Here is a 23576-nt window from a genome sequence, read left to right as displayed (position 1 = left end):
GAAGCAATTACAGCAAAAACACCCAACTGTCTGTCAATAGCAGACCTTTTTATCAACACAACAGCATCCTACACAGCTCAGCATAAATGAATTACCCCTACATGTAACACAAGTGAGTCTCACAAACAACATACAGCAAAATAACCAAGTCACAGACAATTCCAGAATCTAATTCTATGTCATCAAGTTTAAAGGCAGGTAACACTAAACTATATATTATTTATATATGTAAATATGTGGGAAAAATTATAAAGAAAAGCAAGATATGATAAATACAAATCAGGATGCGGCTCTCTTTGCAAGGGAAAAAGGGTGATAGGATGAGAATGTGCACACAGACACCTTTGGAACTAATGGTTATGTTTTAGAAAACTTCCTGCTGGGTACCCAGGTCTTTGATGTATTATTATTCTTTATAACTTATATATGTCTTATAAATGCTCTTTTATACATTTTTATAAATATATAAAGTATATTTATAATATTTTGTATAATATTTTATATTTATATAACATCTAACAAAACCAAGTTTTTTAAAAGTAATGAGATTTGTTTTATTGGAAATGAAAATCACAAACTGAGTTTTCTTAAGTTCAGAGTGAGTAAAAAGTGAATGAAATGAATTATTTTTAAGTTTGTACTTTCTCTAAGTTGAAATACTAACATTTTTAAACCTTATTGTTAAAAACAAAAGTACTTCTCTTAGCCTAAAACTCTTCTTTGAACACTGAAGGTCATGTTTATCAACATTCACAAAAACCAACTTGTATAGAAAATTCTATAAGGATTACTCACAAAGACAAATATATACTTGTGAAGCATCACCTTTACCACGTAACATGCTACTGTTGTTCCTGACCTGCATGTCTTGGAAAAGATATTTGCTTTAGACATCTTCGATTAAAGCACACATGCTAGCTGGAAATCAATCTGCATCTGCTGTAACAGTCTCACTACCTTCAAACCATTTCTTTCCCTCTTCCATACAGATCTATTATTGCTAATAATACACATAGAAAAATTCAACAGAGCAAACTACATTGGCCATCCAAACTGCTATGCTGTTGAATTTTAGAGTAATTAGAAATTACTCTAGAAATTGTGCTAGAAATTGACATTCCTACTCAGTGTAAACAGTATAAACAGAGTGGACACACAGCCTCTTTGGAATTCATTAGCAAGTCATCTATCATTTACTGGGGCGGAGGGAAGTGTCAGCTACACGCAATTCTCTTTTCTTCTTTCAGATGACTTTTTGTTGGCTGTTTAGGTAGGGGAAAGAGGGAGGAGAGAGGGAGAAAGAGGGAGAAAGAGAGAGGGAGGGGGGAAGGAGAGAGGAAGGGGGGAGAAAAAGAGAGGGAAGGGGTGGGAGAGGGAAGGGAGAAGGGAGGGAAGAGAGAGGAAAAGATGGAGAGAGGGTGAGAGGAGGGAGGACAGGAGGCAGGAAGGGAGTTTTGCTAATAAGTTTTGGGTGCAGGAAGTGCATGAAAGAGTAAAATTAAAAGGCACTTGCTGATGGAATGGGCACTGGAGTGAGCTGAGAAATCTGCTACCTTTCCTTATTCTACCTACCAACTAGATGTGAAACCTTGAGAAAGTCAAGTGATCTTTTCTGATGCATAGTTTCCTTCTCTGAGGAAGACAGCTTAGTTCAGCTCTTTGATCCCAAACAGCCCCCTGCACTTTCTTTTTCTCCGTTTGTTTCTATATTTGCTTTCCTCACTTTTCTTTTTCAAGACCAACACTTCACACTGGCCAAGTTCACCCACTCATTCACCCAGTATTTACTAACTGCCGCTTACATGCCAGGCCTTGTTCAGGGCATTGGGTAAAGAATGCTGAACAAAATGGACGAGGAGCCTTACGCTCAAGGAGCTTGTCACTTTCAAGTGCGGAAGACAGACAACAAATATGTCAAAAAAGCGAAATATATAGTATGTCAAATAGTGGTAACTGCTAAAGAAAGAAGAATAAAGCCAGGAAAGGGGGAAATAAAAGGTGGGAAAGTGAGAAATAAAAGGTGGGAAAGGGTGACCGAAATTCCAAATGGTATGACCAGGGAAGCCCCCCAGAAAAGGTGGCTATTGAGTAAAGGCAGGAAGAGAGTGAGGGAAGCCCCTGTGTAGACATCTGGGGAGAGATGTTCTCGGCAGAAGAAAAACAAGTGAGGAGACCTGCAGCACGTGCCCCACGTGTAAGAAAAGCTATTTTACCACCTTTATTGCCATGTCACTAACAGACTAGGGAGCAGGGTGGGGTGGCAGACCCTCGCTACTGCTCTTTCAGACAAGAGATGGCAAGAGCCTGGCCAGGAGTGAGGTGAGAGTGGCAAAGAAAGGGGGAATCAAGGGTAATGCCAAGGTTTAGCTCAAGTTGCCATTTTCTGAGATAGATAGGAAAAACTGAAAGAGAAATTTTTTGTTTGTTTTGTTTTTATTGGAGGGTGGGATTATGGATATCAAGGGCTCAGTTTTCATTTTATGAAGTTTGAGAAATCTATTAGAATCCCAGTAGAGATGTCAATAGCAGAGATGACATGAATGGCCTTCCTAGCATGAGCACTGAGGGGCAAAAAGCAGTTCTACACATCCGCACAATGCAGTTCTGTGTAGCCCTTAGAAAGAATGAGTTCTTTATGTACTGACACAGAAAGACGTCCAAGATTTATTATTGCATGAAAAGATGTGTAATTCTATTTCTGGAAGAATGTATCTATTGTTAATAACTTAAATACCTCTACGGGACAGTATATCTACTTCTGTGATGGGTAATTTTGTGTCAAATAGGTGAGGCCAGGATATCTAGATATTCAGTCAAACATTTAGATGTCTCTATGAAGGCATTTTTTGTATTGTCATTTATTTATTAATTAATTAGAGACAGGGTCTCGCTCTGTCGCCCAGCCTGGAGTGCAGTGGGGTAGTCATAGCTCACGGTAACCTCAAATTCATGTGAAGTTATTTTTTAGATGAGAGTGACATTTAAATCCGTAGACTCTGAGTAAAGATCTCCCTCCATAATATGGGTAGGCCTCATCCAATCAGTTGAAGGCCTTAAGAGAAAAATTTCCAAGCAAGGAGGAATTCAGCCACCAGACTGCCTTTGGACTTGAACTGCACCTCTTCTGTCTCCCTGCTGGCCTACCCTGCAGAATTTGGACTTGCCAAGCCTCCACAATTGCATAAGCCAATTCCTTAAAATAATCACTCTCTCATTCTCTATACACACACCCTTCTGTTGGTTCTGTTTCTCTGGGGAACCCTAATATAACTTCTTATGACATATATTTAATACTATTTAAATTTTTTAAAAAAATAAGCATGTATTACTTTATGAATCAGAACAAAAAGAATAACCACAGGTCTTAGTTCCAATATTTAAAATTTAGGTTATGTTGACAAAGTACATATATATATATATACATATATATATATATACTATTATACTTCACATACATAAACTATACATGCATCTCTAAACAAATATAAACAATAAAGCACAGAGTAAACATACATTGTTATTAATATCCTTCCTATATCAATGGCTATAAAATCACTACTTTTTTGATCCAAACCACAGGCCTCTCTGATATTCTCAATAAATTCAGAGAGCTTTCTGAAATACCCAACATGACTCTAAATCCCAAATGAGGAATCCAAAAGACATGACCAGACATTTCACAGATTATAAATGATACTTAGTAAATGAATAAATGGAGAAAATTCAAATACATTAGTCATAAACAGAGGAATAAAAATTAAAATAAGGTACCTTTTAAAACAAAATATTTTGAAAATTATAATAGCTAATACTGTTAATTATAAACTTATAAGTAAAAATAGCAATAATAAAGTAAACCTTTTTTTGGCAGATAAAGTTCATTAATTTTGAAAATTATAACTAATACTAGTGAGAGTCCAAAGAGATATTCTATGATGGGTGGTATCCTAAAGAGATATAAAATGATTGGCAACATGTGTAATAAACCATAAAATTATTCACAGCTTTTATCCTATTTAGGAGAAAATACACCTTAAAAAAAAAAATCTTATTCATGTAAGAAAATAATTCCAAACATCAAAAAAGGAAAACACATGAAGTTTAGAATACCATTTGTAATGGCAAAAAAGTAGAGGTAATTTCAATACTTAACATTTGGGATTTAAAGATAAGTAAAATATGTGACCTCCATTCATCAGAATGTTAAATATAACTCCATTAATAACAACATGAAACATAATAGGATCTTATGTGAAAAAAATCAAGATACAAAATTATGATTCAATTTCTTTAAAAATGTGTATTTGAAAGGACCTAATAGAGAAAGCTAGATAGAAAGCTGAAAAAAAGGTCAAGGTCATTATTTTCAAAAACAGCTTTATATAAAATGCTCTCATTTTTATTATGAGAACATGGAAAAAATATTCAATACAAAAAAAGTACTTAAAATATTCAACAAACTGAAAATAATTTTTAAAACTATTTTCCCTCTAGTAAGAAGGCACTAAAATAATACTATCATGGAAACTTCTCTAACATATTAAACAACCCATTTCTTTTTTTTTTTTTTTTTTTAAGGAACCCATTTCCTGCACAAAGTAACAACAAAATCATAATGGGCCCAACGTGGGTCACCTGTTAATTCTGGCATTCTGGGAGGCCAAGGTGAGGTGGGAGGGTTACTTAAACTCAGGAGCTCAAGACCAGCCTGAGCAAGAGTGAGACTCTGTCTCTACCAAAAATATAAAAAATTAACCAGCATAGTATTGTACACCTGTAGTCCTAGCTACTTGGGAAGCTGAGGCAGGACGATTATTTGAACCCAGGAGTTTGAGGAAGCTGTAAGCTAGGGTGATGCCACTGCACTCTAGCCTGGGCAACAGAACAAGACTCTGTCAAAAAAAAAAAAAAAAACCACCATAATGAAGCTAGGTTCAAACAAATGGGCTAAATCTGGTTAAACATTTTTATTCTCTATAAATTAAGAGAATACAAAAAGTAATAATTCTTTCATACTTACCACTGTGCCAAGAAACTGAATGCTCATGTTTCCACCTGCATCTCGAGAAAGACACTAAGAAAAAAAGAGAGAGAGATAATGAATTTGCATGCACCCAAAAACTTGTACATGAAATATTCACAATAGCCAAAAAACCCAAATGTCCACCAACTGATGGATGAATAAACAAAATATATCCATACAGTGCAATTTTATTTGGTCAGAAAAAGGAATGAAGTGCTGATACATGCTACAACAGAAGTCGGTCACAAAGGATCACACAGTATTTGATTCCATATAATTGGAAATTGCCAGAATAGTTAAATCTATACAGATAGAAAGTAAATAGGTAATTGCTTCCAAGAGGAGGGTTGGGAGGAAATGAAGCATGACTGCTAACTGATGTGGGGTTTGTTTTTAAGGGTGTGAAAATTCTAAAATTGAGCATGGTGATGGTTGTGCAACTCTATGAATAGACTAAAAACCACTGAATCATAACTTCAAATGGGTGAATCATATGGTATGTAAATTATATCTCAATAAATTAATAAGAAAAAAGGATTAGCCTTTGTTTAAAGGAATAATGAGAACAATACAATTCTTCTATGTCCAGAAAGTAGTGAAAAAAGAAACAACCTGTTATGTATTCACATATAAAGTATGCTTAAAGTAAATATAACATTATTATTTATATATATATCTTATTTGATTTTTGGTTAAATGTAAATAATAGTACTAAAAATGGATGACTAAATATACACTGGAAGTAAATTATACTTTTTTTCCAGATCATTCTCACCTATAAAATTGCTCTATTTAATCCTAATCTATTTCCCCCAAATTTTCACATTCTGTGCTAATCAGAGAGGGTCTAGTAGCTTCCAAAACTACACACTCAAATAACGCAGTTCTACCCAAGCAGCATATATTTTTTTTTAAAGTTCCCAGAGATAGTCCTGGAGGGAGTATTACTGGTTTTCACTCAACTGCATGCCACAAACTACCACAGATACACACCAATTTTATTCTTTTTACAGAAGTAACAGTTTTACAACTCCAATCTCTGTGATCACTATAGTAATAGCACCCAGAGTGGACCTCTAGAATTCGAGCTGAGTCCCTGGTTCCTTGATTGAGGAAAGTTAGATCAATAATAAAAAAAGTGGTTTAATGTACAACGTTTTCCCTACCTGTAAATATTGCCAAGTGATGTGACACAACAGTAATCTCACTAGCATACTCAAGGCAAAGTGGTATTGAGTAGAAAATTCAAAATCTGTATGTTACCATTTTGACCCATTCATTTCACTTCTAAAAATTTATCCTAAGGAAAAAAATTATGGGAAGGCAGAAAAATAAAGCTATAAAAATGTCAGCACAGCATCATTATAGAATTGAACAATGTCGAGCAATCTAAATGATCAGCAAAGAAGTTGGTTAAATAAATTATAGTATTCATCCAGGCAGTCATTTAAAAACTTTAGAGACATGAAAAATGTTTACAGTATATTAAAAACTTTAGAGACATGAAAAATGTTGATAGTATATTTCTAAGTGCAAAAAGAACAAAACAGTATGATTGGAATAAGTCTCATAAAAAATTCTGTATGTTATGAAAAATTCTAGAATAAATAATGCACATAAAACTGCTGTTATTTCTAGGTGAAAAATCTCAGTTGACCTTTTTTCCTTATCTGTTGTCCTATTCTTTTATATGGACATGTTTAACTTAATAAACGCAAAAAGAGATAGAAGGAAAACAAAATGAAATAAAATAGATCTCTTTCCTTAGTGTCTTAAGGGAGACACAATTACGAACTGAAGGGTGACTCCTAGATCCTGACAGTGACGCTTCTATGTCAGTTATTCAACTCTTGACTACGTGTTGAGCACTGCTAGCTGAATTAATACTCACCTGCCAGGAGACTAAGGGAAAGAGAGCAAAATTATGAAATAACTATAATTCAATATGATAAATCCATAGTACAAAACATTATGGAATAAGAGGACAGACCAACTATTAGTAAACACCCGAAAGGTTTTATTAACCAAAAGGTTAGGGAAGACTTGCAGATAAATACTAAAGCTAGATATTAAAAATTGAACAGGATTCAGCCATTATGGAAAACAGTATAAAGGTTCCTCCAAAAATGAAAAATAGAACTACCACATGACCCAGCAATCCCACTCTTGAGTATATATTAAAGAATGAAATCTGTGTGTTAAAGATATATTTGCACTCCAATTTTTACTGTAGCACCATTCACAATAGCCAAGACATATAACCACTCTAAGTGTCCATCAATGGACAAATGGATAAAGAAAATGTGGTATATATACACAATGGAATACTATTCAGCCTTAAAAAAAAGGAGACAATCTTATCATCTGTGACAACATGGATGAACCTGGAGGACGTTATATTAAGTGAAATAAACCAGGCATAGAAAGACAAAAAGCATATGATTTTATTTATGTTTGGAATCTAAAAAAGTTAAATTCACAGAAGTAGAAAGTAGAATGGTGGTTACCAGGGGCTGGGGGGTGGGGGCTTGGGCTTTGTCTTTGGGGTCAAAGGACACAAAATTTCAGTTAGACAGAAGGAATCAATTCAAGAGATCTATTGTACAACATGGTGACTATAACTAATGACAGTGTATTATATTCTTGAAAATTGCTGAGGGTGGATTTAACATACTCTCACCACAAAAAAGGATAAATGTGTGAGGTAATACATATGTTAATTAGCTCAATTTAGCCATCCCACAATGTACACATATTTCAAAACAACATGTTATACATATGGTCTGCTTTGTCACCTCTAAACCTCAGGTTGAAATCTGATCCCTCAGTTTGAAGGTGGAGCCTACTGGCAGGTGTTTGGGCCATGGGGGCAGATGCTTCCTGAATAGATGAAGCGGCTATTAAAAGACCTGACACCTCCCTTCCATCTCCCTTGCTTCCTCTCTCGCCACGTGATCTCTGCACACACTGGCTTCCTTTGCCTTCCCTCCTAAGAGGAAGCAGTCTGAGGCCTTCAACAGAGGCCCAATCTTGAACTTTTCCAGACATCAGAATCGTGAACCAAATAACTTTTTTTCTTTATAAAGTGCCCCGTTCTCAGGTATTCCTTTATAGCCACACAAAATGGATTAAGACAACATAATAAATTTTAATTTGTCAATTAAAAATAAATTTTTTAAAAAATGAGCAGTAATTCTCCAAAAGAAAAGTGAAAGAGAAACTTGTGGTCTGAGGGGACAGCTTATGCAAATTTCAGATTAACACACTGACTGCCACACTGGGAAAAAAAAAAAAAAATGTTTCCCTGGGGCCATGGTATTTTATTAAAACAAAATGATCTAATTTGTTACTTTATTATTTTCTGTGCATGAATTATATGCAACACAATCCATGTTTTTAGAATTAAATTGTTATTATTAATTGTAATAATAAGAACATCAACAAGTAAGATTTTCACGAACAAACTACAGGGTTTTGTTTCATGAGGCCTCAGGCTTTGATCAAAACTAGTGTGAGTTAAATAGAACTTACACAGCAGTTAATGTGTTAAGAGAAATCCTGGTGAGCTTAAGGATTGTGTGTGTAGTTCAGCTTGGCCAGAGATTGGGTTGGTTAAAGGACAGAAGTGGTGAGAAGAGAAACTGGGAAGGAATTATAAAGCCAGGTCATGTCTTGTACAGAGAGGGCTCATACTTGACAAAGTGCGTATACTTAAGAACTGGGGTGTGACGTGTTTATGTTTTAGAAAGACCATCGTCTGATGTCAGGCTGAAGATATACGGGAATGGGGAGGGACCCGGCTAGGAGGCCAAGTAACATGCCACTACAATCATCCCAACTGGCCAACCAAACACAACAGTACAACTAAGTCTGATTCATTCATAGGACCTTAGAATTTAGAGAGCAAACAGACCTGAAAGACAATCTTAATTTTATCTTAGAGATGAGGAAACTAAGGCACAGGAATAGAAAAAGTAATTTCCTACACTGTAACTCTCCAAGAAAAATTTTAATCTTGGTCCTGAGCTAAAAATAAATAAATAAATAAATAAATCACAATAAGCTAAGCCACTGAACTGCTATGTGTACAAAAGTCTGGGCATTTAGCTGCGTATAACAAAAATTGGAAAGGCAGCCTTAGACCAACAAGGCAAAAACAAATGAATGTGGCTGTGCTCTAGTAAAACTGTATTTATAACATAAATAATGAAATTTGAATCTCACATACTTTTCGTGTGTCATGAAACATTATTCATTTATTTTCTTTCAGCCATTTAAAAATGTAATAAACCATTCAACTTGTGAGCCCTACAGAAACAGACAGTAGGCTGGGTCTGGCTGCCTCCTGGTCTCAGCCACCAGTACTTCTCACCTGAGGACTGCAACAGTCAAATAAATGATTTTTCATCTCCACCACTGGGTCCACAGTGATTTTAAATCACATCACATTGTTCTCCTATTCAAAATCCGCCAAATGCTCTGCAACATAAGTCGAATAAAACCCAAAATCTTTGGCCCCTAGATGATGGTCACTGCCTACCTTGTCCTACTCTCCTTCTGGCCTTCCCACAAAACAAACTTGTTGCGTCCCAGAGCCTTTGTACTTGCCATTCCTGCCACCTGGGCTTCTGGCCCCCAGGCTTCTGCATGGCTGCCCGCTTTTTCCCACAGGTCTCAACTCAAAGCCAGCTGTTCAGAGAGGACTTGCTAACACCCTAGCTAAAAGTTAGTTGCCTCCTGTCAATTTATAGTCTTCATCTAACTTCTTAGTACTAAAATGATCTTATTTATGTCCTTATATGTTTAGTATCTGCATCCCCTGCTGGAATATAAGTCTCATTCCCTGCTCTATCTGCAGAGTCTGTAACACAGCCTAGGCCACACTGGGCCTTCCCTTCTATGTAGGAGACACTAAAGCAACATCGTCATTCCCTTTCCTTACCCTACAAGGGTTAGACTCATTCTCAGGCAAATAGAAGTAATTCTGCAATAATGGAACTAGGTTTAAAAACGTAGATTTTCACACTGAAAACAATTAAATTGTATCAACGAATGTGTACCCATACGTGTAAGTACCATTAAGTTGCCCTTAACTTTGCATTCAATTTAAAGCAGGTCACAATGACATGCATAATGATTACAACCTTTTTCTTTTCCCCACACTTCCATAATCTATATAGAAGGAAGGAAGGACAGCGGGACAGAGAGAGGAAAGGGCTAAAACCTGACATAGATCAGCAATAAAGACTGATGCAATGTAAAATAGGGAAATGAAATTTCACTCAAAACTGGAATTTACTTCTATCTTTCCCAAGAGGAACATACAAGTTTCCCACCATCCAGGATTAAGAAAATTAGCTTTTAGAAATGACAAAAACCGAAGTATTCAAAGCCTAAAATGAGTCTAACACATGAAAATACAAATATGAACACAACACTTGGATAAGCTAATAGCCAAAAGTCTTTATAAAAATTAAGACTTTTACTTGGTGAAACATATCTACTCTTATTAAAATATTTTCTCCAAATATTTTATTCCTTTTCCTATTTTAAATGGCACTTCATAGCCAGATAAAAATTTTTCTTTTCTTATTCTGATAGTCTGCTCCAACATTTATAAAAGACTCCTTTTTATTTCTTTAAAGAAAAGAATACTTTAGAAGTAAGATTTTGTTAACAAAATGATTTCAACATTTGTTAGAACCAAATTCATACCAAATTAGCAAGGTTACTCACAAAAGCAAAAACATTCACAAAACAATGTATCAAATGTTTCAAAAATATCTTCCTAGGATAATAAAATCAGAGGCAATTTTACCTTAAAAGTAATGTCACTGAACAGTAAGAGGAAGAAATAGTAATAGTTTTCTTTTTCCTCTCACTGATTTCCAACTTGATAATATGTTTTAAAGGCCATTACTGTGGGATTTGTCTTATCGGTCTCCAGTGCAGCTGTTTGTATTATTTTCCACATTTACTACAATCAGTGTTTATATTATTCAAAATTCTCTTCCTCTGGCAGCCACTAAAATACAATTTTCTAGTTAACTGATAGTAGAGGAGAAAAAGTGTGTTTGTCGGGGGAGGGGAGAATTTCTGAAAGACATTTTCCTATTATCTTAAATTTAAACAGCAACCCCAAATCATAAAATGTATGCTGCTAGAGACCAAGAAAACTGCTAAGCTTCTAGGACTACATTACAAAAGCAGGTAGCCTTGCCTCTAAATTAATATTTTACATTACAGTTGTAAATACCAGCTGTTAAATTGTGATTAAATTTTTTGAAGCATAGTGAAAGGAGTTATTTCTGTTTTACTGGGGAGCTTGTTTCTAAGATGTGTAACTGTAATTGATGTTTTCAGGAACGTGAAAAGGAGATGGTTAATAATTACTCTTTCATTTCCTACTTCTTTAGAAAAAAAAATGCCAACCTCTACTTAAGTTATATATGTATATATCCTATACATCCTAAATAGATGGTTTCATATTACATTTAATGATTCTAGAGTAATCACATGCATATAGTACAAAATAATAGCTAATTACTTCCAAGAGGTTGGGGTGGGAAGAAACATTTTAAAAACATGTAAAACATTTATTTTAGGACTAAAAACATAAGTCGATTACTTCCAAATCCACTTTTATTTTTGTGCTGGCAAAAAACAGGCAAAAATGTAAGCCCCTTTAATTTTTTAATTAAAATATTAATTTTACCATCTATAAATATCTATTAGGATTAAAATTAAGGGTTGTTCTTAAAAGTTGTGGCAGCTATTTTAATCTAAAAAACTTAAAAGAAAGTAATTTATTTTTAGCTTCCTCTCTTTATGTGGATATGAAAATCAATAATTTATTTTCTTCAGAAACAGAAAGTTAAGGTTAAAATTTTAAATCTATTCAAATTCTATGTGGACACGCAAATGTATCACAGATATATATCACAGATAGGTATACAATCTGCAAACACAATACCATCTCTTCTGTAATATTCACGTGCTTATGTAATATTGCATAGTACACAGACCCTCCAAGCATTTTAAGTTATCATGTTATATAACCTATTTATTAATAATACTCCAATCAATTCACAAGTAATCCATTTAACCTGGTATTCTTCAGTACATAACAGATTCATGTGACGCTACTCCAAATTTGTCTGCTTTAACATAGAAAATTAGTTCCACTTAGTTGAGTATCAATAACCTATTCAATATAGATGCAATAGTGCTGCAGTCAGCTTTGCACTGTTATTTATAATAAATTTATCTTCTCTTAAAAATATTTGAGCAAGAATATGAGAAATAAAAGAAAAAAGCCTTCAAAGGTACACCATGAATAGCTTCACATCACACAAATGCAGAAATTGTTAGACCTTAGCAGTATCTCAAGATATTTTCAAAAGTATTTAGCTACTCTTCAGGCCTGAAGACAACCTGCTGTGAGCAGGTGGATAGAAGAAATCATGCCACACAAAGAAACAGGCCAATAGCAGTTAGCTGGCTCTGCTTGCAAATGTTCAAACAACTTGACTATGCAAAACAAAAATCCGGTATGTAAAATGCTAACAAGAGACAATATATTAAATCCCAGTAGATAAATTACATTGTAAGAAATGGAAAGCTATTTGTTGCGTAGTTCAAAGTAAAATTGAACTCTTTCAAGGTTAAAAAAAAAATTACTTCACAGGAATAGAGTATAGACATAGTAAAAAAAAAAAAAAAAAAAGAAAGAAAGAAAAAAAAGTTCTATTCATCCAGCATGTTCCCCACTACAAAGGTTCTAGGGTGTATGAAGACAACAGAGAGTGAGCTCAACATAGCCAGGACCCAGCCAATCTTTTGTTTTGTTTCATCACTTTAATTATATGCCATAGGCAGGACATCATTCCATTTTTTAAATATAGTTCTAATTTTTTAAGATTTCTAAATTAAAATTTAGAAAGTTTGTCAACTAGATGATAAATTCATCTTCTGTTTAAAAATAAATTCAACTCATCTATTCCTAGTTTTAAATGATAAAAACCAAAACTGTGGTTGACACATGGAAGGGACATTTAAAAACCATTATGTGGGGTTTTGTTTTCATCTATAAACACTCTCTGATTTATAAAAAATTTTGCCTGTGAGTTATCTAAACCAGTAACCACTAGCAACACGTGGCTACTGAGAATCTGAATATGACTGTTATGATTGAAGAGTTAAACTTTCAATTATATTTAATTTTTATTTTAATTTAAAAATTGAGGCAATGTAACATTTTTCTATTAAACACAACTTTATTGTTTTGCTGGGACTACATTCCACTCTAACCATTCCACAGTTTAAGATACTGTTGTACTGTACACATGCCAGATGTCATTGCTGTTTCTGGTATCACATTAATAATTTTTTATATTGTTTCATGTTGAAAGGATAACATTTTGGGTACACAGGGTTAAATAAAATGTATTAGTAAAAGTAATTTCACTTGTTTTCTTATTTTTTTAACATCCCTACTAAGAAATTTTAAAATACATATATGGCTTGTATGAGATTTCTATTGGATAAGGCCATTCTATTCCACAACTTTTTAAATTGGTAATTTGGAAATCAGGATATATCTTTCCACAAAAGAAATATGAGACATGATTGTTAGGTTCTCAGATTATACCATTAAGACCTATATAATAAACATCACTACTGACTGACTCTACTTCTGCAGTGAAAATAGTAAGAAAACACTGGTAAATATATAACATAAAAAAGCAAACAAATGTGAAATACTATCATTTTATTTTCCCTATATAACGATATTTGAGGAAAAGTTGGCTAAATTATTAAAGAAATAGAAAAAAAATTTTTTTAATTCTAAAGAGAACTTTTAATTGTTTTTAAGAGTTTTCAATGTTTATGTCCCTGGTTCTTTATTATAAATTATTTCACTTTAAAATATATGATTTCCTCCTAGTTTCAGGCAGATGTATCACTAGCTCTATAGTCAAAGTTATCAAGAAGGATTAGAATTGTGTCCAAGAATATGATTTTCTTGAAGTCAGAAGAGAAGCGTACTTAAAGCAGCTAAGTGGATATATCAGAAACAGACTGTGTCCAGCAGACCTCACTGAACAACGAATAGTGCATTGACACCAGGTGAGAAAGAACACGAATGACATATGCACAAACCTCTGAGAAAGAGGAAATCAGGAAAAGCTGGAGGCGAATCCTTTTCTACACCTATCGATACCTACCTATATCTATCAATAGGTGGTAGTGTGGGCCTAAAATAGCTTAGAGGCTAGCCAGGGCAACTGGAGGTAAATAGGAAAGACATTTATTTGACTGGAAAGAAACATGCTTGATGAGTGAGGCACCTCTGTGGGCAGGTGCTGAGGAGCCCTCCTGTTTCTCTTTCCTCTTATAGAAACTATGGCGATTGTGTATCTAAAGAGATCCAGCAACCACACTGTCTAACAGAGTATGGATTCTGCAAATGTTGGAAGGTCAGAAATTAAAGAGGATTGATAAAACAGTTAAGAAGACTATCTTATGAACATGGTTTAATTTGATGAAGGCTTAGAAAAAATAAAATCTCAATCTTAAAATGAAAGTATAGATAAGGCATATTTATTTCTGAAATTCCAAAATGCGAGATGACTATCCACTTATTCATTCACCCACTTACCTATTCATACAATTATTGAGCTTTTAAACATACCAGGAACTTAGCAAGGCAGTGGGAAATCAAAGTCAAATCTAAAAGGAAACAGGTGATTTAGATTAATTCAAAGACCTTAGTAACCTATGAAATTTATTATCCCAACGATAGCACATGCCAAAATACAATTTGTTTTTAAAGGAATGAATGGGTAATATAAAGCTCAAGAGGTTTAGGAAAGTGAATAGGCAACGTGATTTGATTGGATGAATCGAGAGAGCTAATTCCTAAAGCAAAGGAATGCTGCCTCCCCATCTATTCCATCATTTAATCAGATAAAGAAGTCAAATGCTACTTTTCATGGAGTCACAGGGATTCAGCCATAAAATGACATAGATGCTGAGTACCCACACATCTTTAAGTAAGATGCTAGATTAGGCTACCTAGAAGAACATGCTAAGAAACTATTAAACCAGCAACTGTCCATCTCCTACCTCAAGAGAAGTTAAAAGAGAAGTTAAAAATTAGAAGAGGTTGAATTCTTTTTTTTTTTAGACAGAGTCTCGCTTTGTTGCCTGGGTTAGAGTGAGTGCCGTGGCGTCAGCCTAGCTCACAGCAACCTCAAACTCCTGGGCTTAAATGATCCTACTGCCTCAGCCTCCCAAGTAGCTGGGACTACAGGCATGTGCCACCATGCCCGGCTAATTTTTTCTATATTTATATTTTAGTTGGCCAGATAATTTCTTTCTATTTTTAGTAGAGACGGGGTCTCGCTCTTGCTCAGGCTGGTCTCAAACTCCTGAGCTCAAACAATCCACCCGCCTCGGCCTCCCAGAGTGCTAGGATTACAGGCGTGAGCCACTGCGCCTGGCCAAGAGGTTGAATTCTTAAGCTAAGAACTTGAGGTTGAACACCTTAAGTGAAAGGGACTTCAGAGAAACATTTATTCATTAGAGTCCTTAGTTGATGATGAAGCAAGAAAAGAAGCTTATACTTTGTTAGTTTGGTGAGGCACGGATTTATAATTATTAAATATTTCTTGTGGCCCACATGTGGCTTGTGCAGAAGAGAACCAGGCTGGGTCATGAGGGACCCCGCCCAACAAGAACATCTGGAGTCAACCCAGGGCTGCTCCGGAGGCTGAGGGCAACTGGAGAAGACACAGCAGGCATGAAGGATTCTGAAGGTGAGAAGCAAATACAGTGACCAGAGTTTAATATTAAGGGGAGAGTCATCTTTTTGTTTACAATTAATTGAGAGACACTTCATAGAAACACTAAATCTTTTAAGAATTTTGGGGTTGGAAAGGTGAGAGTGTGGCAAGCTAGTAGAGGGGAGAGAAACACTGCAGGTACAACTGGTTATCCATATTTTAAAAGTAAAATTGGATCTCTAGCTCACACCATATACAAAAGTCAATCCCATGCAGATTAAGGATTTAAATGTGAAAAAGTACAATTTAAAAAGGTTTAAAAGAGAATATTGGCAAGTATCTTTATGAGCTTGGGAGAAAAGGATTGTTTGGTCAAATACAAAATACACAAACCATAAAGGAAAAGATTGAAAATTCTGACATTAAATCTCTGATTTAAAACTTTAGTTGGATAACTTAAAAAGATAAAAACATAAGCTACAAACTAGAAGTTATTTGTAACATATAACTGATAATGGATTAGGATCTAAAACATATGAAGAACTTCATGAGTCAATAAGAAAAAAACAAACAATCCAATTGAAAAAAGTGGGCAAAAGCAGTAAGCAGGAATTTACAGAAGAAAAATAGGACTGCCAATACATATATTTTTTAAATGTTCATTGTTATTACTAATCAGAGAAATGTACATCAAAACACAAAGAGATACCATTTAAACCCATCAGTCAGGAAAAACCTAAGTTATCTGGGAGTACCAAAGGTTCACTAGGATTGAAGCAAAACTAATAAGGGCACAGATTCTTGGGTTCAAATTCTGGCACTTCCATTTACTAGCAGATTGCCTTGAGCAAGCAATTTAGCCTTTACAAGCCTCAGGGTAACACTAGTAACCACTTTATTGGATCGCTGTGAGGATTAAACAAATTAATACAGATGAAGTGCTTAGAATAGCCAGTGCCTAACACAGTAAGCATAGAATAAGGTTAGCTTATTATTCGTATTAATATCATCATTATCCTCATCATCACTATTGGTGGGCATAAACTGGTACAGCCACATAGGGAAAACCACGTGGCCTCATCATGCAGGACAAGGATGTAGAGTCCCTACAGCACAGCCATTCTATTGGCATCTGCCCTGGAGAAACCCTATTTCAAGGGGAAACATGTAGCAGAATGCTCACAGAAGCACAGTTTATGACAACAAAATAATGAAAATAGCACAAATGTCTATTTAGAGGAGACTAAATAAATTGTGGTATATTAATATGATATAATAACATATAACATGGAAGCCAATTAACTGAAACTACAGGCAGCAACATGGGCCAGTCTGACAAACTTAATACTGGATGAGAAAAGCAACTCCTGGAAGAATATAGAGAATGGGCCAATTACATTAAGTCCAAAACCACGGAAAGCTAAACAAGGTATTGTTCACAGGTTTAGTGTATATGTAAATATCCCTAAAGAAAAGCAAGGGAGTGATAAATTTAAAAATCACGATGGCAGTTCCCTTTAGGGCCCCCAGGAAGGAAGACTTAATAAACAGGGAGCAGTATCGTTACCAGCAGCATTGGCAATGTTTCCTTTTTTAATCTAGATGGTGAGTAAACAGCTTTTCACTGTGCTATTCTTTAGCTTTTATGCAGATATAATATATATTTTATATTTGCTAATATTTAACAAAATTTGATGAGCATTAATGATAAATTAATGTTTAATAATAAAAATTTAATAATATATAATACTTAATAAGTCGATGTGTATGCACAAAAATCCAGGGGGAAAAAAGAACAGCAGTTATAAAAATCACTTGAAAAATGCCTGAGGTAGTATTCATTCCATAGTTCTCAGAATTTACCATAAACAAGTACAAAGAGAAATACACACACACCAGTAATAGCATTTTCATAGCTATTTGCTTAGAGGTGTTGAGCTGACACTCTTGGAGCAGCACAGCCCATGAAGGAGCATCAGAGGGAAGCAAGAGTTAGGACAGACCTTTGAGTCTGCCCATGGGAAGGACAGGCAGGAGAGACATCAGCAAAGATGACTATAAAGCCACCAATTCTCTTCTCCTGTCACTGTCAGCCCCCTTCCTGCCATAGGCTCTTTATCCTCATTGTCCTGCTAACGTCTCACCTCTGTCTCCATCTATGACCTGCTGACCTCTCTGCCTCCAATCTCAACACATCCCTCCTTAAACTACTCTCCACAATGCACCAAAAAACCAAAAGCCCCGTGTAACTACAGTTCTGTTCATGTCATCACTTCCTTACTGAAAACTCTGTCATGGTTCCCATTGGCCTGAGAATAAAGTAGGGTCCACACCATGTCCCTATTGAGGCTCATGTGACTTGGCTCTCATCTGCCTCACTTTGGCTCACCATGCCCCAGCTTACTCTCTGACCGCAGAGGTTTAAGCAGAGGTTCTTGAACTATGGCCCCTGGACCAGCAGCATCAGTGTTATCTGGGAACTTACTAGAAATGCACACTTATCCCAGACCTACTAAAGCAGAGTAAACTCTGTGGGTGGGTCCAACAATATGAGTTTTACAAGTCTTCTAGTTGATTCTGAAGCATGTTAAAGTTTGGGCATCATTGGTTTAAAGCATGAATGAGAGGTAATTATTATTTGAAGAACTCTGATGGGGAAAATCAAAAAGTACTATTGCATAGTGGAGAGAACCACACACTCCAGGTCAGACTGCCACGGTGCATGTTTCTGCTCAGCTTCTTCCCAGCTTTGTAATCACAGGAAAATTACTCAGCTCACCTCAGTGTAGTGTAATACTTAATCGCATGGATCCTACAGCAAGACTGCTTGGATTTAAATCACGGCTCTGCCTCTTATTAGCTATGTGACCTTCACTAAGTCACTCACTTTCTTCGAGCCTCAGCGGCCTCATTTAAAAAAGAATAAATAATAGCACCTACTTCATACAGCTGTTGTGAAGATTAAAGGAGTTAATATATGTATGGTGCTTAAAATTGTACCTGATGCACAGTAAGTACTATGTGTTATTTATTAATATTAATAATTGTTATTAATTTCACAGGGACTATATTAGAGATTTTGGGAAGAGTCAACACTGAATGCTAATGCCTGTAGAAAGTAAATAAAATCCATTCCCTCTCATGAGGAAAAAATGTCTTCACCCTTTTTTAGGCAAATGACTTTTTTTCCAATATGCCTTTTACCTTTCTGAGCTTATTTCCTTCCAATTAGAGTACTTAACTTGATGAAATGACCTCTTCCAGAGTCAAGGGATCTGCGTTTAAAGGGTCACTTATTTCAGATACATTAATGCTTTTTGTAGCAAAGAACTTAGAAAATTGAAAAGAGATTTACTGAATATGATCCCTACATTAGAGAAAATATGTTTTGATGATTATTCTAATATATATATTCAGTATCAATTTAGCTATAAATTCTACATGAAAAGGTACCATCAAGACAACTATCTGTACAGTTATTGAGAAGGATGATGAGAGTATCATGACACAAAAATTCAGAAGTAGGAGTTCGTTATGTCTTTCTTCTCACTACCGAGAGGTGATACTGTGTCCCTCTGACCAAAACACATGAATACCTGAGCCACAACGCATTCAGTGAAGAGAAAATTCTATTGACCATAAACAAATGCAAGAAAATCTTTTTTTTTTCCCTGAGACAGGGTCTCAGTCTGTCACCCTAAGCTGGAGTGCTGTGGCATAATCATAGCTCATGAATTCCCAGGCTCAAGCGATCCTCCCACCTCAGCCTTCCTAGTAGCTGAGACTACAGGGACCAGCCACTATGCTTGGCTAATTTTTTTATTTTTTTTATTTTTTTGTAGAGATAGGGTCTTACTATGTTGCCCAGAATGAAGCAAATTTTTAAAGGGCATCAGTGTGCTATGGAAAGTCATCCTGAATAGCACATGTTTCTGATAACCTAACACTACATGATTTCAACTGCATAGAAAAGGAAGGTAACCAAGTGTGTCACATTTTACAACTAAAAACACACAAAGGCAAAGAAAACTGCTAATCTTCTAATATTTTTAGAAGAGTATGCAGGATTCGTTATTTACAACAAAGTATAATACACTAATCTTCTTGGATTGCCTGAAAAAAGAAAACATTGATTCCTCAGATTAAGACTTAATTCAAGATCCTCTAAAATAAGAAAAAAATGTTTTCAACTATAAAAAGTGTAAGATGAATAAAATCCAGCTTTTCCCTTCTGTATCTGTAATTAAGCACACAGGTACTGACAAGGATTTCGAACTTGAGGAGGCCTGCTAAGTAAATCATCAGAACACTTACCTGGACAGTCCTCTGAGTGCCATCAACGTTGACAGACAATAAGGGCAAAGCCAGGTTCCACGTGCTGGTCACATCTAGTTTCGACCCATCAACTTCCACCTGTTGTAACACCAAATAAGACTGTTACCATGAAGAAAGACAAAAAACTGATCTCAAGTTCATTGCTGCATACAAAGCAGCAGCCATTTTAAACAGATGGCTCCCAAACAACCTGTCATGTTTACTGCTCCAGCCATGAAAGACAGGGTCCAACAACAGAGTCTCCCTCGTCATCTCTGGGGAGAGGTGAGGGACCTGTGAACAGCTGCCTCTGGGTACTGAGGTTTCAAGTGATTTCCAGTAAGTAACAAACAGCCTTCTAACTCCAAACCTATCTGGACATGCTACATTTACTGCAATTAGACAAGCAATGCATATAAATTCCAGTGACATTTTGCAACCCACACATCAGGGCTTGCATATAATATCCTCTCCAAGGACCAAGGAAGAACTTTTTCTGGGTTAATTTTAATGAAGGACTGTGCATTGTTATCTTAATTAAACAGAAGCTTTAATTAGGCAACATTGTTTGGTGTTGAATATCAAAAGTCCATTCAAACTTTGGAAAGTTCTGTCATATTTTTGTCAATCATAAATGACTAATTTTGTCAAGTCATCATTCATGAAGATACAAGCAAAGACTCATACTCTTTCAAAACAGAGATATTAAGAGAACAATTTGATTTCCAAGTAAATAATATAAAAGTAATTGAAATAAAGAAATCATAGTTAATTTAAAATAAAAAACTACTAGTTTTCTTCCTTTTCACTCACTGATGATTATTCCCTAACTCTTTAATATGAGAGGCTTACAGATACTATTAAAGTCTATAGCAGACAATCTAACAGAGGGATACTTAAGTTTGCTCAAGTTTCAAAATAAACCTGAACCAGAGCCAAGATATATGATCCCTAACAATTTCTCCACTATCACTTAATTCTCTTAAAAGACACTCATTAAAATCGGATATCAGAGTCCTCACTATTTCCTTTTCTGCTGGACCCTTGGGGACAGGCAATGGGGAAAGATTGGTAAAAAACATTCTGACAAGCATCAGGTACCCTAACAATATCCAGGCTAGAGGTCTGCTCTGGGACTTAGTCTAGGGGAGGCTGAGGCTTCTGGTAAAGCCCAGGACTCAGTTTCACAGCATTCTGAATATGCTGTGGGAGCAACAGCACAGCACTGATGAAGAGCCTGGATACATGGCCTGAGTATATCACGGTGGGAATCCAGAAGTTTCTATGTATCCCAGTGAGTGACTAGTGAAGGTCTAGGCCTGGATGAAGAGGACATGGTACAGGGGACTCCATGATTGCAGGCAAACATGTACCCATGGGGGATTGGTCCAGGATCCTCTGTGGATACCAAAATCTGTGGACGCTCAAGTCCCTGATATAAAATAGAACAGTATTTGTCCATATCCTCATGTATATCTTAAATCATCTGAAATTACTTATAATACCTAATACAATGTAATAATTGTTCATTATAGACACAAAATTTTTCCAAGTATTTTTTATCTACAGTTGGGTGAATCCATGATGCAGAACCTGGGAATATGAAGGGCCAACTGCAGCAGGGACCGTGGATGGCAAAAGCCTCCTCAATACCTTTGGAGCCCAGAGAGTATGACTTATCACTCATCGGTTACCAGTCTAGACCCTTGCAGCAAAGATTTACAAGGACAGCACGTGAGTCTGAGTTCTACTCCCCATCACTATCGTCATGAGGCAGACTGACCACCGACCCCAAAAGGTCCCTCTCACACACACCCAGATGCCACCTCAGGGAACAGGGGAAGAAAACTGACACACTACACTATCCAAAAGAGACTGTCCAAAGCAAAAGAGGCCAAGATCCTGTTTAGAGACAAGTTTTTCTTCCCACCATCCCCTACTACAGGTAGAGGGCTTATGAGAGAGATTATTAAATGTGATTAAAAAAAAGAAGATACATTCCCTTGTACATCTGATGAGTAATGAGTATAAATTTGCAACTTCATTATATAATGAAGCAAAGAAGCTACCATGACTTCAAATCATAAGCTATGAAATACAGCTGCAAATACTAAACGAGGGTAGGGAATGTGCTCACAGCCATCTCATGCCTTCTCAGGCCTCCATCAGGAGTAAACAGATTTCTTCAAGATACATAATTCTGAACAAAAGATGGAATGATTCTATTGATGCTATCATTAGATGAGTAAAATCTCGATGCAAGTACAAGCCATAGGAGAAGCAGAGAATGTCTCTTTGAACCACAGTTTAACACAGTAGGGAGGCAAGGCAGACTGAATTGAAGAATTCTTGTTACTGTGCCATACTCATTGTTTACACCTATATTATTTAGCCAGGGAGACTGAAAAAGCAGATGTAGAGTGGAGGTAACATTTCATTAAATGACACTGAGAACCTGACATGAAGAACTACTACAATGCCAACAACTAATGGGAAATGAGCCTGAGGGCAAAGGAAATAACACAGATTTGGTGAGAGGTAACAAGCCCAAGGACAAGCTGCGGGCTGCACCCCGCTCCCCATTACAACATAACCAATACAGGGGATCTCTGCATACAATTCAGAAAAAAATTCATAAAGAGAAAAAGGTAAATTAAGAGCATATAACACAACAACTCCTCAAAGAAACACAGGAAGAGCTCAGATAAATAATTCTCCAAAGTCTCAAAAGCAACCATAGGAAATGTGACCCCTCTTTAAAAAAAAAGTGAGCTCAAAGAATAAAAACAAAGGTTCAAAGAAGAGATTATACAACAACAGAAGGAAATGAAAATCAAGCTGGTAGAACTCAGAAAAAAATGAAGAGAAAAATAACATTATTGAGATAAAAGCCACATTAAGAAGAAACCAAAAATAGAATAATGTGTCTAAAAAGAAAGACAAGGACGTGGAGAAATCATATAAAACAAAATAGATAAGACCAATTTAAAGGGCAGACAATAGATACAGTGGAAGAAAAGGGGATACAAAGAATACAACTATCTTCTTCAAAAAGGCTCATAAAGCAAAAATAAATGTACTTGTGAAGACATAATAGGATAAAACTTTTCAAAATAAATAAAACCTTTAATTTGTAGATTGATGGTATTTATGGAACTTTAAGGCTAAAGAATACATTATGGGGGTATTAGACAGAAATAATGTACAAGAAAGGAAAAAACTTGTCAGTCTAATTTCCCAAGAGCAACACTGATACAGAAGACCACAGAATAACATGGTCTAAGTACTATAAAAAGGAAACGTAGCCCCCCCCAATTTTATACCCAGCCAAAGTTTCCTTAAAATGTATCATATAAATATATATTCTGTAGCATGTAAGAACTTAGTGCTCCTTCTTTAAAAATGAGACAGCTCTATATGTACTGATACGAAACCATCCCCAAGAAAATACA

At 35.7% G+C, this 23576-nt stretch overlaps 1 protein-coding gene across 11 annotated transcripts in view; it reads right to left on the bottom strand.

Annotated features, from left to right (window-relative positions):
• PCCA (propionyl-CoA carboxylase subunit alpha) overlaps nt 1-23576 on the bottom strand; it is a 360250-nt gene that overhangs the window by 67143 nt on the left and 269531 nt on the right. For 9 of the 11 annotated variants that reach the window (XM_069467608.1, XM_069467610.1, XM_069467605.1 and 6 more), the window contains 2 exons: nt 20125-20223; nt 5021-5074 (listed from right to left, as the gene is read on the bottom strand). In XM_069467608.1, the coding sequence (XP_069323709.1) occupies nt 5021-5074; nt 20125-20223 (153 nt within the window). The remainder of the gene's footprint in view (nt 1-5020; nt 5075-20124; nt 20224-23576) is intronic. The other 2 variants (XM_069467606.1, XM_069467614.1) reach the window with 1 other exon arrangement.

The sequence above is a fragment of the Eulemur rufifrons genome, chromosome 4, assembly GCF_041146395.1.
Source record: "Eulemur rufifrons isolate Redbay chromosome 4, OSU_ERuf_1, whole genome shotgun sequence".
Lineage (NCBI taxonomy): Eukaryota > Metazoa > Chordata > Mammalia > Primates > Lemuridae > Eulemur > Eulemur rufifrons.
Note: the sequence above shows the minus strand (reverse complement) of the source record. Positions and strands in the feature narration are given on the sequence as shown.